Raw genomic sequence first — 18996 nt, 5'->3', positions numbered from 1 at the left:
TACAGAAATCAGCAGGTAGTTGTATACGTCCTGAAATTGAGTCTATCGTATCATAAATGTCTTTTTGTTCCGACGTTAACTTGTAAATGTTATTTTGTACATACGACAATAGATCACTCGTACTGTAACTTTGTTCACGATCCAATTCTACACATGTCGAAACAGCAGCGATACGGTTAGGTGAAGGCATTCCCAAATCCTGAAGAGGTTTGTTTGCCATACGTACGCACAAATCTTCTATAATAACTAAAGTGTCGTTATAAATTTCTGATGTAAAATCAAAAGTCATTTCTGACGTCTCTAACTGTTTTCGATGGAGTATATCTTCGGACATTTTTGACTTATATTTTTCCCATAACTCTGTAGGAGCTGATGGAGAGCAAGTGTACGAATTTGACTTGGGGTTGACGTTTCGCACGCGTCATTGATGCAGTTATCCCACTGTTGGTCATTCTCCAATAAATTCAGAGCTTGGCATGCACTACGGTAAGTGTCATGTATAGTACCGTTTACAGTTCTCAAATACTCAAAGGATGTCGGACCGGGTACATTCACCAAAAGCAGGCGTAGAAAGAAGCATTCATGTTGATTGGGGTGAACGGTGTAGAGTCTTCCTATCGTGGTATCTTTGAAGATGGTAGGTTGGCCGTAAACCCACTGGTTATCTACTTCGATGGTGGTACCGTTGCCATTGTAGGTTTTTCAGTCATTTTACAATTAGAAATTTCTCTTTCAACGGTCTTCTTACAATTAAAAATTTGTCTTTGAACGATATTCTTAAATACCTGTGTCCTGGTCGTCATTTATATTCCCTGTGTCCCGGTCGTCATTTGTGTCCCGGTATCCCAGTCTGTAATTTCTCTTTTTTCTTTTTTCAGTTTTCCTTTTCTTCTTTATTTTTCAGCTTCACTATGAAATACATATCTTCTATAATAGCTAAAGTGTCGTTATAAATTTCTGATGTAAAATCAAAAGTCATTTCTGACGTCTCTAACTGTTTTCGATGGAGTATATCTTCGGACATTTTTGACTTATATTTTTCCCATAACTCTGCAGGAGTTGATGGAGAGCAAGTGTACGAATGTGACTTGGGGTTGACGTTTCGCACGCGTCATTGATGCAGTTATCCCAGTGTTGGTCATTCTCCAATAAATTCAGAGCTTGGCATGCACTACGGTAAGTGTCATGTATAGTACCGTTTACAGTTCTCAAATACTCAAAGGACGTCGGACCGGGTACATTCACCAAAAGCAGGCGTAGAAAGAAGCATTCATGTTGATTGGGGTGAACGGTGTAGAGTCTTTCTATCGTGGTATCTTTGAAGATGGTAGGTTGGCCGTAAACCCACTGGTTATCTACTTCGATGGTGGTACCGTTGCCATTGTAGGTTTTTCAGTCATTTTACAATTAGAAATTTCTCTTTCAACGGTCTTCTTACAATTAAAAATTTGTCTTTGAACGATATTCTTAAATACCTGTGTCCTGGTCGTCATTTATATTCCCTGTGTCCCGGTCGTCATTTGTGTCCCGGTATCCCAGTCTGTAATTTCTCTTTTTTCTTTTTTCAGTTTTCTTTTTCTTCTTTATTTTTCAGCTTCACTATGAAATACATATCGCCGAACCTTTGTTTTTTTAACTAAAATCTGGTAGTCATTGATGACCTTATCCAAGTCAAAATCCCAAACCCAATCATCATCGCTATCATTGTCAGTTTTAATATGTTTTGACTCTCGCTGTCCAGGTGGATCTTCATCTAACTGCGCGGTTTTGCGTTCTTTAGCCTCAAGCCTGTTTCCTTGCTGTTCTTTTGATTCCTCGGCACGCTTTCTTTTCTGACTTTCTCTATCAGCAGCAAGTTTTTTGGCATAGACTCTTTGAGCATCTTCATCAGTCATTGTAAACTTAAACATTAATAGAATTCTACGCGAACATATGTCTTATATAACTTGAATGACGTCACCTTCAAAGCAAAAATGATGGCAACTAATTTCATGACGTCAGCCGAAACATGAAGTCACCTGATCCACGATCCACAGATCCACAGACAACTTATTTTTATATATATACTAGCTGTTGGGGTGGCGCTTCGCGCCACCCCAACACCTAGTTGGTGGGCGCTTCGCGCCCCCCCAAGCCCCCCCGTGCGCGTAAGTCGTTACGCGCCATATTAGTTACGCGCCATTGTAGTTGTGTCCCTGTGTCCCACCTGTGAATATAGATAGATTTATATATGTGTTTCAAACTACGTAAAAATTGCGAATATACAACATTTTTGGCTTTCCCACTACTGGAAGCTTTCCGTTTCCAATTGCCAGCAATTGATCTGAAAATGTTTGACCAGAATCATCGTTTGCAATCGGACACGCATATTTGTAGTTAATTTTAATATTTTTACGTGTGCCCATAAATTAGAATTTTTCAGGCAAGCATTCATTTCGTCTGCAGGAGTTAAACTACGTAAAAATTGCGAATATACAACATTCTTGGCTTTCCCATTGTCTGTGCATATACAAAGCCGTATGCACTAATAATGACGTCATATGCAAACGCTTAGCCATTTATTATTTTTATAATTTTTTAGAATATTCGGAAATACTTTTTCAATCAATTCATTTTTGGACGTCACTAAACTACAGAAATCAGCAGGTAGTTGTATACGTCCTGAAATTGAGTCTATCGTATCATAAATGTCTTTTTGTTCCGACGTTAACTTGTAAATGTTATTTTGTACATACGACAATAGATCACTCGTACTGTAACTTTGTTCACGATCCAATTCTACACATGTCGAAACAGCAGCGATACGGTTAGGTGAAGGCATTCCAAAATCCTGAAGAGGTTTGTTTGCCATACGTACGCACAAATCTTCTATAATAACTAAAAGCCATTTATTATTATTATAATTTTTAGAATATTCGGAAATACTTTTTCAATCAATTCATTTTTGGACGTCACTAAACTACAGAAATCAGCAGGTAGTTGTATACGTCCTGAAATTGAGTCTATCGTATCATAAATGTCTTTTTGTTCCGACGTTAACTTGTAAATGTTATTTTGTACATACGACAATAGATCACTCGTACTGTAACTTTGTTCACGATCCAATTCTACACATGTCGAAACAGCAGCGATACGGTTAGGTGAAGGCATTCCCAAATCTGAAGAGGTTTGTTTGCCATACGTACGCACAAATCTTCTATAATAACTACAGTGTCGTTATAAATTTCTGATGTAAAATCAAAAGTCATTTCTGACGTCTCTAACTGTTTTCGATGGAGTATATCTTCGGACATTTTTGACTTATATTTTTCCCATAACTCTGTAGGAGCTGATGGAGAGCAAGTGTACGAATTTGACTTGGGGTTGACGTTTCGCACGCGTCATTGATGCAGTTATCCCAGTGTTGGTCATTCTCCAATAAATTCAGAGCTTGGCATGCACTACGGTAAGTGTCATGTATAGTACCGTTTACAGTTCTCAAATACTCAAAGGATGTCGGACCGGGTACATTCACCAAAAGCAGGCGTAGAAAGAAGCATTCATGTTGATTGGGGTGAACGGTGTAGAGTCTTCCTATCGTGGTATCTTTGAAGATGGTAGGTTGGCCGTAAACCCACTGGTTATCTACTTCGATGGTGGTACCGTTGCCATTGTAGGTTTTTCAGTCATTTTACAATTAGAAATTTCTCTTTCAACGGTCTTCTTACAATTAAAAATTTGTCTTTGAACGATATTCTTAAATACCTGTGTCCTGGTCGTCATTTATATTCCCTGTGTCCCGGTCGTCATTTGTGTCCCGGTATCCCAGTCTGTAATTTCTCTTTTTTCTTTTTTCAGTTTTCTTTTTCTTCTTTATTTTTCAGCTTCACTATGAAATACATATCTTCTATAATAACTAAAGTGTCGTTATAAATTTCTGATGTAAAATCAAAAGTCATTTCTGACGTCTCTAACTGTTTTCGATGGAGTATATCTTCGGACATTTTTGACTTATATTTTTCCCATAACTCTGTAGGAGCTGATGGAGAGCAAGTGTACGAATTTGACTTGGGGTTGACGTTTCGCACGCGTCATTGATGCAGTTATCCCAGTGTTGGTCATTCTCCAATAAATTCAGAGCTTGGCATGCACTATGGTAAGTGTCATGTATAGTACCGTTTACAGTTCTCAAATACTCAAAGGATGTCGGACCGGGTACATTCACCAAAAGCAGGCGTAGAAAGAAGCATTCATGTTGATTGGGATGAACGGTGTAGAGTCTTCCTATCGTGGTATCTTTGAAGATGGTAGGTTGGCCGTAAACCCACTGGTTATCTACTTCGATGGTGGTACCGTTGCCATTGTAGGTTTTTCAGTCATTTTACAATTAGAAATTTCTCTTTCAACGGTCTTCTTACAATTAAAAATTTGTCTTTGAACGATATTCTTAAATACCTGTGTCCTGGTCGTCATTTATATTCCCTGTGTCCCGGTCGTCATTTGTGTCCCGGTATCCCAGTCTGTAATTTCTCTTTTTTCTTTTTTCAGTTTTCGTTTTCTTCTTTATTTTTCAGCTTCACTATGAAATACATATCGCCGAACCTTTGTTTTTTTAACTAAAATCTGGTAGTCATTGATGACCTTATCCAAGTCAAAATCCCAAACCCAATCATCATCGCTATCATTTTCAGTTTTAATATGTTTTGACTCTCGCTGTCCAGGTGGATCTTCATCTAACTGCGCGGTTTTGCGTTCTTTAGCCTCAAGCCTGTTTCCATGCTGTTCTTTTGATTCCTCGGCACGCTTTCTTTTCTGACTTTCTCTATCAGCAGCAAGTTTTTTGGCATAGACTCTTTGAGCATCTTCATCAGTCATTGTAAACTTAAACATTAATAGAATTCTACGCGAACATATGTCTTATATAACTTGAATGACGTCACCTTCAAAGCAAAAATGATGGCAACTAATTTCATGACGTCAGCCGAAACATGACGTCACCTGATCCACGATCCACAGATCCACAGACAACTTATTTATATATATATAGATAGATATATATATATACTAGCTGTTGGGGTGGCGCTTCGCACCACCCCAACACCTAGTTGGTGGGGCGCTTCGTGCCCCCCCAAGCCCCCCGCGCGCGTAAGTCGTTACGCGCCATATTAGTTACGCGCCATTGTAGTTGTGTCCCTGTGTCCCACCTGTGAATATAGATAGATTTATATATGTGTTTCAAACTACGTAAAAATTGCGAATATACAACATTCTTGGCTTTCCCATTGTCTGTGCATATACAAAGCCGTATGTACTAATAATGACGTCATATGCAAACGCTCTTTTTACAAACAAACAAACATGCATACACACAACTCGTTTTTATATAGATAGATAGATAGATAGATACAATATAAATTAACTGCGTAAAAATTGCGAATATACAACGTTCTTCGCTGTCCAATTGTCGCTGCATATAAATAGATTGTCAGGTTTACCTACCCTCGAACATGCAACGTACAATTGTCCATGGGAAAAACAATCAGTATTAAGATCTATACCACATTTTTCTAATGATTGACCTTGAGCTTTGTTAATGGTGATTGCAAATGCTAATCGAATTGGGAATTGCAATCTTTTAAATTGAAAAGGCAGATCCGTTGGAATCATGGGAATGCGAGGAATAAGAACAGCCTCACCCTCAAAAGGCCCTGTCAAGATTGTGGCCTCTATTAGGTTTTCCATTGTTTTTTTTACTGCAAGTCGCGTGCCATTGCAAAGCTTTGGTGGGTTGATATTTCTTAAAAGTATTATTTGTACGTCTATTTTTAGTTGTAGCACGTGTGGTGGAAACCCTGAAGGATCTATGGAATTTAAAAATTCAGATGGATAATTAACCGCTTCATTTGGTTGAAAACTGTGTCGACTGACTTGTAAAGGACTGCCTGGTCTCGAATCTTGGTCAAAACAATATTGTTGATTTCGTGGACGTCTATATTTTTGGGCACGAGAATCGCTCTTTCACTTAGCCATTTATTATTTTTATAATTTTTTAGAATATTCGGAAATACTTTTTCAATCAATTCATTTTTGGACGTCACTAAATTACAGAAATCAGCAGGTAGTTGTATACGTCCTGAAATTGAGTCTACTGGGAGCTTTCCGTTTCCAATTGCCAGGAATTGATCTGAAAATGTTTGACCAGAGTCATCGTTTTGCAATCAGACACGCATATTTGTAGTTAATTTTAATATTTTTACGTGTGCCCATAAATTAGAATTTTTCAGGCAAGCATTCATTTCGTCTGCAGGAGTTAAACTACGTAAAAATTGCAGATATACAACATTCTTGGCTTTCCCATTGTCTGTGCATATACAAAGCCGTATGTACTAATAATGACGTTATATGCAAACGCTCTTTTTACAAACAAACAAACATGCATACACACAACTCGTTCTTATATAGATAGATAGATAGATAGATACAATACAAATTAACTGCGTAAAACTTGCGAATATACAACATTCTTCGCTGTCCAATTGTCGCTGTATATAAATAGATTGTCAGGTTTACGGACCCTCGAACATGCAACGTACAATTGTCCATGGGAAAAACAATCAGTATTAAGATCTATACCACATTTTTCTAATGATTGACCTTGAGCTTTGTTAATGGTGATTGCAAATGCTAATCGAATTGGGAATTGTAATCTTTTAAATTGAAAAGGCAGATCCGTTGGAATCATGGGAATGCGAGGAATAAGAACAGCCTCACCCTCAAAAGGCCCTGTCAAGATTGTGGCCTCTATTAGGTTTTCCATTGTTATTTTTACGGCAAGTCGCGTGCCATTGCAAAGCTTTGGTGGGTTGATATTTCTTAAAAGTATTATTGGTACGCCTATTTTTAGTTGTAGCACGTGTGGTGGAAACCCTGAAAGATCTATGGAATTTAAAAATTCAGATGGATAATTAACCGCTTCATTTGGTTCCAAAACTGTGTCGACTGACATGTAAATGACTGCCTGGTCTCGAATCTTGGTCAAAACAATATTGTTGATTTCGTGGACGTCTATACTTTTGGGTGCGAGAATCGCTCTTTCACTTAGCCATTTATTATTTTTATAATTTTTTAGAATATTCGGAAATAATTTTTCAATCAATTCATTTTTGGACGTCACTAAATTACAGAAATCAGCAGGTAGTTGTATACGTCCTGAAATTGAGTCTACTGGGAGCTTTCCGTTTCCAATTGCCAGCAATTGATCTGAAAATGTTTGACCAGAGTCATTGTTTTGCAATCGGACACGCATATTTGTAGTTAATTTTAACATTTTTACGTGTGCCCATAAATTAGAATTTTTCAGGCAAGCATTCATTTCGTCTGCAGGAGTTGATCTATGTATTATAGGTAATGTTTGCCTGATATCTCCCGCAAGCAATATTAATGTGCTGCCAAAGGGTTTCGAAATGACGACAACTAACTTCATGATTAAATATCTTTAATGACGTCACCGTCATAGCAAAAATGACGACTACTAACTTCATGACGTCAGTCGACACAGAAACATGACGTCACCTGATCCACAGACAGACACACAGACAGACAACTTATTTATATATATATATATATATATATATATATATATATATATATATATATATATATATATATATATATATATATATATATATATATATATATATATATATATATATATATATATATGTTTTTAACTACGTAAAACTTGCGAATATACAACATTCTTCGCTGTCCCATTGTCTGTACATATAAATAGATTGTCAGGTTTACCGACTTTTGAACATGCAACATATGATTGTCCATGGGAAAAACAATCCGAATTCAGATCTATACCTCATTATTCTAATGATTGCCCTTGAGCTTTGTTGATGGTGATTGCTAATCAAACATTCCCTGGGTCCCCATCGTCATTTATATATCCCCCTGTGCCCCCCGGCGTCCCCATTTTAGTTGTGTCCCTGTGTCCCAGTCGTCATTTATAGTCGACAAACATGACGTCGGTCGACACACACGTCCCAGTCGTCATTTGTGTCCTGGTGTCCCAGTCTGTAATTTCTCTTCGAGTGTCCCGGTCGTCATTTATATTCCCTGTGTCCTGGTCTGTATATACATTCGTTTTTGAATTGGTATATGATGAAATAAATTTGTTGTTTTTTCCTTTTTTTTCTTTTTAGTTTTTTTTGGTTTTTACCTTTTTTTGGATTTTTTAGTTTTTTTTCTTTTTTCTTTTTGTTTTTTTTGTAGTTTTACCTTTTTTAGTTTTTTTTTGTTTTTACCTTTTTTTTAGTTTTTTTTCTTTTTTAGTTTTTAGTTTTTTTACTTTTTTTTTAGTTTTTTAGCTTTTTTAATTTTTTTAGTATTTTCTTTATAGTCTTTTTGTAGTTTTTATCTTTTTTAGTTTTTTTTCTTCTTTTGTATTAATATTAGTTTTTTTTTCTTATTTTGTATAGCGTAATATCGCAAGGGGAGGTCATTTCATACTTGTCACTGCTCTTGTTACAAACAAAATTCCCTCCGTAAGATAGAATGACGTAACGTGAAGTCTCATATTACGCTTGTGTGAAAGGTACTATAACATAGTGCGAAAGCACCAAGAGCTTTATCAGCTTGTTATTTTAGTATGCTCCAAATTAAACTTGAGGTCCTCTTCTTTTTACTCGTTATAACAAATACTTATCTGGATTAAGGGGCTTTCACACTACGTTAGTTACTTTCTGTGGTAATTTACGTAGCGTTAACTGTAATATCTTACAGTTAACCAAATTCTAAAGCATTAGCCTAAATCAAAATCCGTAAAACATCGTAATCATCGCCAAAAACTAGACGATCCATTAGCAAATTATTGAAAATTTAGAAATGTGGAATACAAATGGAGATTCAAGCTCTGATCAAGCGTGAAAGGCGTTCTAGAAAAGTTTTTTTTTTGTGTATTTGAAAATTTACTCACTTACGTATTCGATTTTGTTCCTATCTCATGACAAAACATAAACATACATAATTTCAAATTTATGTAGAACTCGACTCGACATAGCCATCAGTTGACCAGAGTCACCATCAGTTTCATCCACTTGTTAATTCAGCATCCTCCAATTTAAACTAAAGGTCATCTTTTTTTTTCTTTTTTTTTAACTCGTCATAAAACAGTTACCTGGGCCACACCAGAATTTACTAAATTCTGACCAGAAAGAAACAGTTTCATATCTTTACATTTAAAGTACTAATAACGTATAGTGGTGGGCCCTATTAATAAAGAATATCCTTCGAATTTGAAGGATAATTTGAATATCCTTCAAACATGGATCCTTCCTTTGATTTCTTACATTTAACTGCTAAGAAACCACACCCAATGATGAAAATGAAACGTGATTTTACGTAATTTAAAAGTCTGAAATGAAAGATAAAACTCAAAAATTAGAGACAAAAGCTTCGTGTGTTAGTAAGTTGAAACCATTGATCTGCCGGTACTTACATTCGATATAAATATTGATATTCGATACTGAAATCCGATACTAATTAATGAAGATGCAGTTTAATACCCACACATTTACAATAAAACTTATAATATAAACATATTTTTAACGGGTGACATCAATTCACGGAAATTCGGGGGAGAAGGATGGCAAAAAGTTTTCAAAATCAGGGAGAGGGCACATTTGTCGTTTTTTTCTAATTTTTCAGTAAAATAAAAAGCAGGCATTTTTCAACAAAAATATCTCATATCCCCCAAAGTGTATTTTTTCAAAGCCTGGAGGAAAATCTAGTCAGAGGGAGGAGGGAAGAAGGATAATGCCTTCCCTTAAGTCCCTTAATATTAAGCTACTGTCATTAACCCCCTTAATGTGAACAAAAGATGACCACTGAAAACCCGTTGATGTATTTAAACTATGATTTTTTTTTATACAATTTTTCTTAAAACTTTTTCTGCGCAAGTTTAAAATAAAACCAAAAGTTAACAAATAGAAACAGAAGTTCAGTATTTTAGTGGATTAAGTCAGTTTCCAACATATTCAATGTTCTGATACCTATACTAGACAGCAATATGGATATCCAGTATATCGAGGACATCCAGGTGGCATTCAAGATTTTAATTCGGGGGACAGGGGTATTTTCGTTCAGGGAAGAGGGTTAAAAAGAAACTTCACAAAACGTGTCAAAATTTGTTTATATGTACTTTCGCTACTTTTTTACTAATCGAACAAAACTTTGGGGTGAGGTTAAAACCGAGTAGCCTCCCCCATACATCTGTTCGGTACCGATATCCCATAAAAAAAACACACACACACGCAGCTGTGATCTTTCTTCTGGGTAAAAAAAAAATTACAGAATTCTACACTTTTGTAGATAGGAGCTTGAAACATGCATTATTAGTTTCTTTGATAGGTTGACTTTGTTGGTATGGTTGGTATATCAATATCACTTGCTTTTTTAGGAGTATTTCCCCCATTTTGTAAAATCAGACACATTTTCTCAGGCTCTTAGCTCATGATAGGTAAATTTAAACTTAATGATCTTTATATGTTTGGAATCGGCATCAAAACCCTATTGTTTTAATGTATCAATTCTTATCAAAATTTTCTATAGAGTTCCGGTTACTATTAGCTCGATTCGCTCCTTACTTACAGCTCGTTAACGACCTGTTTGATAGCAAATTGCTTAAAATTCAGTTTGATACAACCAACGTACAATAATGGCATAAATCCTTCATTTGATTTCCATTACGTTAAGCTGTTTAAGAAACCACACCCAATTATGTAATTAAAACATGATTTTGCATAAATTACCTTGCCACAAGTTTAAAAGGAAAGTAAAATTGAACAAATAGACATAAAAGTTCAATTTTTTTTTGATTGAATACATTTTTTTTTTACATCTTCAATCCGTTGATGTCTGACTTCAATACCGTTAACTAATTCCGACGCCCTAATGTCGATATTTAATTTTCAACAGCTCAACATAACTGAGACTCAATATTTTTTAGTGCACATTAAGCTGCTTAAGAAACCAAACCCAATTATGTAATTAAAATATGATTTTACATAATTTATCTTCCCAAAAGTTCAAAGGGCAAGAAAATGAACAATTAGATATAAAAGCTCAATTTTTAGTTCATTAAATACATTTTCTACATCTTCGATCCGTTGATGTCCGACGTCGATACCGTTAACTAATTCCAACCCCCTAACGTCGATATTCAATTTTCAAAAGCTCAACATAATTCAGACTCAATATTTTTTAGTGCGCTTTTGAACTAAGCTACATGTCAAGAAGTTAATTTAATTGGTATCTATTTTTAGGGAGAGAGTGAGGGGGACGAGGACATTGTTCAAATATGTGACAATTTTATAGCTGTAAAGTATACAGCTATAGTGATTACAACTTTCAAAATATTTAATTTGATGCAACAAGTGTCACAATATGCTCTACATGATTCAAAGTCCCGGATGCTCAGAAAAGGTAGCATATGTTTTTTCTTCAAGGAATTGTATACTTTAGATTGGACTCCATAATATAGACTCGGTTTGATTGGAACTGAATTCACTGAATAAGAAACTCGGAAAAAGGACTTAGTTTGCTTTACACAGAATTTTTGCACCTTTGGTTTTTGAAGAACATATTTAAGGTTACTACATTCCTCCAGTCTCATTAACATTTATTAACTGAACTTTGAGTATGCTATGTTCTGCTGCATTTTATTAATTTTAGTGCCATTTAATTTTAAGTAATTAATCTTACTAATTTTAGCAGCAAGGGACCAAGCTTCACTTGGAGAAAGGAAAGGCCTTTCCTTTTATTTCTATTGCAAAGCAACTTTAATTTTATTTTATACACCGTGGAAAGTAAAGTCATTAGGTTATTAGACATTTGGGTATTTATGACGTCATTCATGACGTCATTTATGTCATAAACGTCATTTATGACGTTTTAGATCAGTTTTTGTCACCGGAAAACCGAAGAATCATCTTATCACGAACAATCTTAGTAAACGACATAAAATTACCGAATGAAGCTAGTTTACACTTGCTGAGAAACTCTTGTTGATTCTTCTGCCACAATGGGTGGCATTTAATGTGAAGCAATTAAGAATCCGAGACTCACTTCACAGCTATTAAGTGGAAGTATTTTTCCCTAATAGCTCAAAACGACTGATTTTTCAACGAACCAATTACATTTTTAAACTCCTCCTACTTGTACTCAAGGCTTTCAACCTTCTGGGTTCTCGAATTTCAGTCAGTAGACGATTTGTAAAAAGTATCAAGGAGGCTTGGATGAAGAAACGAACTATCCCAAAGTCGTGCTCATTATAGGTCATTTTTTCATAGTCGAAACGGTAATGTGTCAATTTCAAGAAAAAAATGTAGTACAGTTTTCGAGAAAAAATTTATACATATACAATTATACATTGTTTAATAAGTTTTGATCAAAGACAAAAATTGATTCTATATTACAATGTAACTTTTGTAACCTAGATTTCATTTGCAACCTAGATATGCCCTAGAATTTTTGTACCCTAGATTTTTGAAAATCAGGTTTCCAGTTTCTGGAATTCTTATGTTTATTAATATTCATTAAATAGGCTAAATTGTATTCAATTTTTTCTAACGACGACATTACCTGTCATTGTGGCTCAATCATCACCGAAAAACCATGGGTCATAAATACAGCCAACGTCAAGAAATATACTAGGGGGCAAAACAATAACCAGATGGGCAATTTGTCATTTTACTTAATTTTAGCAGATGGATAGGCTTGAGGCACCTTGTTTAAATGAAAACACAATAATTTTAAATAATTTCAGGGACCAATGCTTCATGGCTCAGAATTCCTGACACTCAAATGACATACTATTGACGACATTACCTGTCATTTTGGCACAGTCGTCACCAAAAAATCCTGGGTCACAAATACAGCCAAATTCGAGACAAATACCATGACCACTGCAACTGGACGGACAATTGAGTGCATTTTTTATATTTTTGGGTGGTTCCCAGTCTGTTGTGCCAGATGTTGCAAAGGTATGAAAATTTTCGACAACCTTGGCTTCACAGTGGTCTTCGAGAAAAGCAATTAAATTTGGTAAAGAGGATGTCTTCATTATACGATGATAATCTGGAATAGGACAACAAGCTTTGAAAACCGATTAGCTTACGGGTAGCAAACCCATGATTTGAAAGAGCGCGAAAGATATTCTTACCTTCTATTCAAAAGAAATTAATTTTGAAATGTTGGTACTTCAAAAGTAGAGGAAGAAAAGCTAGATCTTTTCCATAAGAATATTCCCGGGAATTTTCGGAATGGGAAATCATTTAAAATTTAAAAAAAGTTTAGAAATTATTTTACAGGGAGGCTAGTATGTGCACACATAGGGGTAAGACGAGAATTCCGCGTCTTCTAAAAGAACCCCCTCCTTCCACCTAAAAAGTAGAAAATAGCGGCCAAAAAAATGAGTTTCCAGATTTGGCCCCCTATTCAGCGGCGTAATTTCACCAAGATTCTGAGAGGGAGGGGGGGAGTTCAAATTTTACCAAATCAAGGAAACTGAAAAACTAATAAACTAAGAATTTAGCACCTCTAGGGGCAAGGGTTGTAAGTTATGTCCTGGGGGCATATAGATTTCTTATAGAAAGGGTGGCCGTATATTCTTAGGAGAGGACTGATTGAATTAGTAATCAAAAGTTCTAGTGTCATTTTTAAGATTCAAAGTGATCAGAACGCACCTTATGCGCGAGTGAAAGATTGAAGCGTTTTCAGAAAAGAAATATCTTAACGATCCAAACGAGTCTAATCTCCAATAGTTTAGCAAATTAAAAGTCAAATTAAAAAGCAAATTAAAATTTAAAAATTAAAATTAAAAAAAGCAAAATTAAAAGCTGCTTATGTTGTTGTGCAAGTTAAATACAGCGTATAAACTATGAGTCCTTAAGTTTGATTAAGTTAAACTATAAGTTTAAGTTTGACTTAAGAATTGAACTGTAAGAATCGACAACCTCGATTTGTAAGAATTTATTCTTACATGAACATCATCAGGTAATAAGAAAAGGACAGACGCAGTTTTAACCAGCTGAATTAAAATAACAATTAAAATAGGCCTAATGATAAGAACAAAAATTATTAGTTAAATTAGAAAAATATCAAATGTATTTGTTCTTGCCAATCTTTTAACGCCAATCAATCTTTTAGAAATAAAGTTGCGTGGTTTAACATATTATGAGCATCCTTTACAGAATTTTCCCTGGGGTTTTGTTTTGGAAAAAATATAATTAGAAAAATAATTAGAATGGTTATAATAAATTAAAAATAATCGGCTAAATTAAAAAAATCAAAATTATTGGTTCTTGCCGATCTTAAAACACCAATCGTTTTTTTTAGAAATAAAGTTAGGTGGTTTAACCACCTAAGCATCCTGTAAAGCATTATCCATTATGAAGCATTATGAGCATGCTGTAGAGAGTTTTCCTCTGTTTTCGTTACGGAAAAAATATATTTAAAAAAATAATCAAAATGGTTAAAGCAAATTAAAAATCATCAGCTAAATTTAAATAAAAAATTATTTGTCCGTGCCAATTATTTAACGCCAATCAATCTTTTAGAAATACTATGTTTCTAAACTTACGAAGATGCATTGCAAAGTTTTGCTCCGAATTTAATTTTACAGAGGGAGGAACAAAGGGACATTTATAAACAATTTTTAACACCTTCAAAAATATATTTGAATATTATTTTCACACTTTTAGGCTGGTCTAAACAATTAGAATGGTTAAAAAAATAAAAATAATCGGCTAAATAAAAAAAATCAAAATTATTGGTTCTTTCCAATCTTTAAACACCAATCGATCTTTAAGAAATAAAATTACGCGGTTTATAAAAATAATCGGCTAAATTTAAAAAAATCAAAATTATTCGTTCGTGCCAATCACTTAAAGCCAATCGATCTTTTAGAAATTAAGTTATGTTTCTAAACTTCCCAAGACGCTTTACAAAGTTTTCCTCCAAATTTAATTTTACAAAGGGAGGAGCAAAGGGAAACTTATAAATAATCTTTGACATCTTCAAAAATATATTTTGAATATTAGTTTCATACTTTTAGGAGGGGAATCTGAATAGGGAAGGAATATGCATACTGTAGCCTATCCAACAATCAATTTTTAAGAGAGGATATAAAGGGGAAAACATTGTTCGTTTTATAATCTTCAAAAGTACGTATTACACATTATTTTGGTAATTCTAAGAGGATAATTTCAATAGAAAAAATAAATGTATATTTATACAATAGTCTCTTTGTGAGGAACAGAGAGAAAACTATATGTTAGGCTATCATAATATTCAGGAGTACATTTTCATCTAGTATTTTAGTTTTTAGGAGGAGTGCCTGGTTTCCCATTGCATTATATGGGAAAGGAGGTTTTAGTAGCCCTCCATCCCCGTTAATACGAAAAAATTACGTAAACTTACTCGTTATTTTGCTATATGATTATGTACTTCCGTACTATATGGTACACACTCGAGAAGGGAAGTTAGACTAATCATAATAACATATACCAATATATAATTAAATTATACCAAAATTTAATGAAAATATAATAGTTTAGTTACAAAATTCTCGAAACTACAATAAAGAACTATGGAAAGGGGCAGCCCACACCGCATTGTATTAAATACGTAGCCCAAACTAACCAAAATACCAACTAAATATTTCATTAAAATGTAGCTACAATGTATTTTTCCACCGAGTCGAAGCTAATTGTCTGGTATAAAGACCGTGAAAACCGGTTATTGTCTGATCTTCGCGATAAAAAATTCAATTGCGTACCATATGATACGGAAGTACTCATGATGGCTTAAGAATATTTTTACATAATCGAACCTCCCACAGCTTCAAAAAACTGCTAAGCCCACCTTTCTAGCGATGTCACCACACTCCTCCCCTGTATCTGTACCGGGCATATACACAGCGAAAATGGGGACCAATCAAATAAAATCGGCAAAATGTATCGATAAACAAGAGATTATTGGAAGATCATAAAAATATCAACATTTTTTATAATTATTTTTTTTATCTTATTAGTTTATTATTTAAATATTTCATATATTTATTTAATATTTTTGTATACATATTACTATCTCTAATATTCTCAGGGCAAATGCCCCATTCCCCTTTGGAATGTGCTTGCATATCACGAATGGTTTATTAGACTGGAATAACAGCTACATCAGGGTATCGTATTTAACTTACTTTTTGTTAAGAGTTTGCATGTTTTTATTTATAAGAATTCCCTTACAAAAAAAAAAATAATTGTTGTTTTAACGACTTCCTCTTGTTCATAAGCAAGGAGGATTCTCATATTTAGCGTGTAGATCTCGGTCAAGGCTTCATAATTACTTACCACGTTGCTTTTTTTTAACTTAATTACCCATGGCACTTACAACCTATGATTTTGACATGCTCCAAATTCATTTTATAGATCATTTTTGCTCAGTTCATGATTCGTATGCTCAAGTATAAAAGATCAGATAATGGTGCGTAGACAATAGAATAATCACGACCTAGTATTTAAAGACGATGAAATCAGGGTTGTCAGAAAGAAGTTAACACTTCCAACAAAAAGCCCAAGGTTTAAAAAAAATATCTAAAGAAATTAAATAACATATTTAGTTATTGAGAGTATTATTTGATACATTCACTTTCCAAATATCTCAAGCTGAGAAATGATGTTTCAAGATCTTGGGAAAAATCCTGAGGGAGAGCGGAATAAATTTGAACTCGATCAGACTCAGAAAAAAATTTGATATTAGTCTAAAATTAGGCCCACTCAATGGAAAGACTACAAAATTGGAAAAAAAACTTTAGAAAATCCTAAAATACTTAAATCATTCCTAAGAGCACTTCACTTTACCTTAACCACCACCCCCTTATACGCAAATATATACCCGCCCAAATTGTATATTTTAAATACATTTTTCCGTTTTTTTTTATTTCGTCAACGTTGCATCTTTGCCGTTAAATCTATTTGAATAAAAAGAGTGGCGTAATCAAGAAACGAGAAAACGCATGGGATATATATAGCTTGGTTTGTATATTTGCTAAAACATCAAAAATAGTTTTGAGTGAACTTTTTATCAAAAGTTTTTAGTGAGCATTTTAATCGAAAATATTAAAAACTTCTGTTTCATTTTTAGTGATTTTAAATGTTTTTTGGGAGGCATACCTTTCTATTAAGAAATATGGCCGAATAATTCCTAAGGTACCTTCCTAGGCGTAAATTATGTGGTATATAGTTGGCTCTAAGTAGGGTTAAATGAAGAAAAACTGGTAAAACATACTACAAGCAATTTTCACATTAAATTTCTTCTTTTAAAACCACTAGTCCTATCTAGACTACCAATAATTGAATGAAAGGTTACTTACTTGCAACACAGAAATTCACCACTTTCATCACAAAATCAGTGAGATATTCAGCACAATCAGTGACAATCGGTATCTCGAGGATCATAGTTGAGCATCGCAGTGCCAAGCTTATTTCTTTTTCGTTCAATGCCGAATTAATGCTCACAAAGTTCTTTGACTTTGTCTCAGGCTCATATCCAGTGAGTTGTGATTCCCCGCTTTCTTCTTCGTCTTCTTGAATAATTGGTATTACCTCCTCTTCATAAAAATCAGCAAATATAGTGAACAATTTATTTTGTGTGTGTCTTAATTTCCGAGACAAGGTTGGAGTTCTCATCCTACGCTTAATCTTTCGGATTATCTCCTCTTCGTTAAAATCATTTTCATCACTTTTGTCAAAATCTAAATATTTTCTTCCACTTCGCCGACTTTTTAATTTCCACGTAACTCCATTCCCCTGTGGTTCCAAGATGCTAGGCGAATTTTTCCTACCTCGTTCCGCATTGGTCAAAAAAGGCTGACGTGTTTCCAAATCAATGACGTCATAAGTCATGTCAATACCATATATCAACGGTTTCCAACGGTCTTTCTTGAATCCACAATCTCTGCTGTGAATTTCTTGGTTTGTTTCAATCGAAGGCTGTGATGAAAACGCATATTGAAGAGTTGCATTCATTTTTTTTATATCATCTAATACAGCAGAGAGGCTCACATATTGAGTGTCACGGGGTGAGGAAGTACACAGGCCTTGAGAGATTGGACTAGTAGGCAACAGCCTGAGGGACACAGCGAGGCCCGGATCCCCTTTATTATGTATCCGAAGTATATGGCCTGAGCCAAATTCAAGCTGAAAAATAAATGTTTATATCACTGACAAATTTCAAACGAAAGGCATTTTGAAACTATAAAAGGAAATAAATGAATATAAAATAAAGCAAAATCACGGATTAGTGTAACAGCAGCGCGGTTTTCCAGACTTTCGTAAGTTATCGACTCTCGCGTTTTTTTAACCACGTGTTTAGTATAGCGATGTTATCTGAACTTAGGTGATAAACTAAGCAAAGAGGTGGAAATAGGCAGTTAGGAAATTGAGTTCGTGAAGATTTAAAATGAAGAGCAAGTGAGGTAGAGGAAGATTTTTTTTTTAGGAAGGACAGGAAGATAAGTCTTCAAACTAATACTAGAACGTTGCAAGTCTTCAAGCATGCCAATAATGAAAGTTTTATGTCTTAGGAAGTCAATGGACAGGTGAGGTTGCACTAAAAATAATTGGATAGGGTAATTGGGTGAGATGGTTTCAATTATGTATGGGGAATGATTAGTTACAGGGGGGGGAGGCAATTTCAGTGAGGATGTAAAATATAGTATAAACAAGGCAAAAAGGTCTTTTTCATAGTTAAAATTTTTTGAAGGATAAGGAGATAAGCAGTGGAATCAATTCGCAAAACATTAAGGGGGTGGGCACAATGTATTTTTCAATGTTTTTGAAGGGTTTTTTTTTAATGAAAATACAAAAAAACAAAAAAAAACAATGGACTTGTCAATGATAATATCCCAAGAAAAGGTGTTGTTTTAAAATATAGGGGGAGCAGCCAAAG

The 18996-nt window shown here is 34.6% G+C and overlaps 1 protein-coding gene across 1 annotated transcript in view; it reads right to left on the bottom strand.

The window, feature by feature from the left end:
- LOC136040788 (von Willebrand factor D and EGF domain-containing protein-like) overlaps positions 1-18240 on the bottom strand; it is a 217549-nt gene extending 199309 nt beyond the window's left edge. Inside the window, exons 1-2 of the mRNA XM_065725116.1 lie at positions 17420-18240; positions 12874-13122 (exon numbers count right to left, since the gene is read on the bottom strand). Of these exons, the coding sequence (XP_065581188.1) occupies positions 12874-13122; positions 17420-18074 (904 nt within the window). The 5' untranslated portion in view covers positions 18075-18240. The remainder of the gene's footprint in view (positions 1-12873; positions 13123-17419) is intronic.
- Positions 18241-18996: the final 756 nt, after the last annotated feature.

This window comes from Artemia franciscana, chromosome 21 (assembly GCF_032884065.1).
Source record: "Artemia franciscana chromosome 21, ASM3288406v1, whole genome shotgun sequence".
In the NCBI taxonomy this organism is placed as follows: Eukaryota; Metazoa; Arthropoda; class Branchiopoda; order Anostraca; family Artemiidae; genus Artemia; species Artemia franciscana.
Note: the sequence above shows the minus strand (reverse complement) of the source record. Positions and strands in the feature narration are given on the sequence as shown.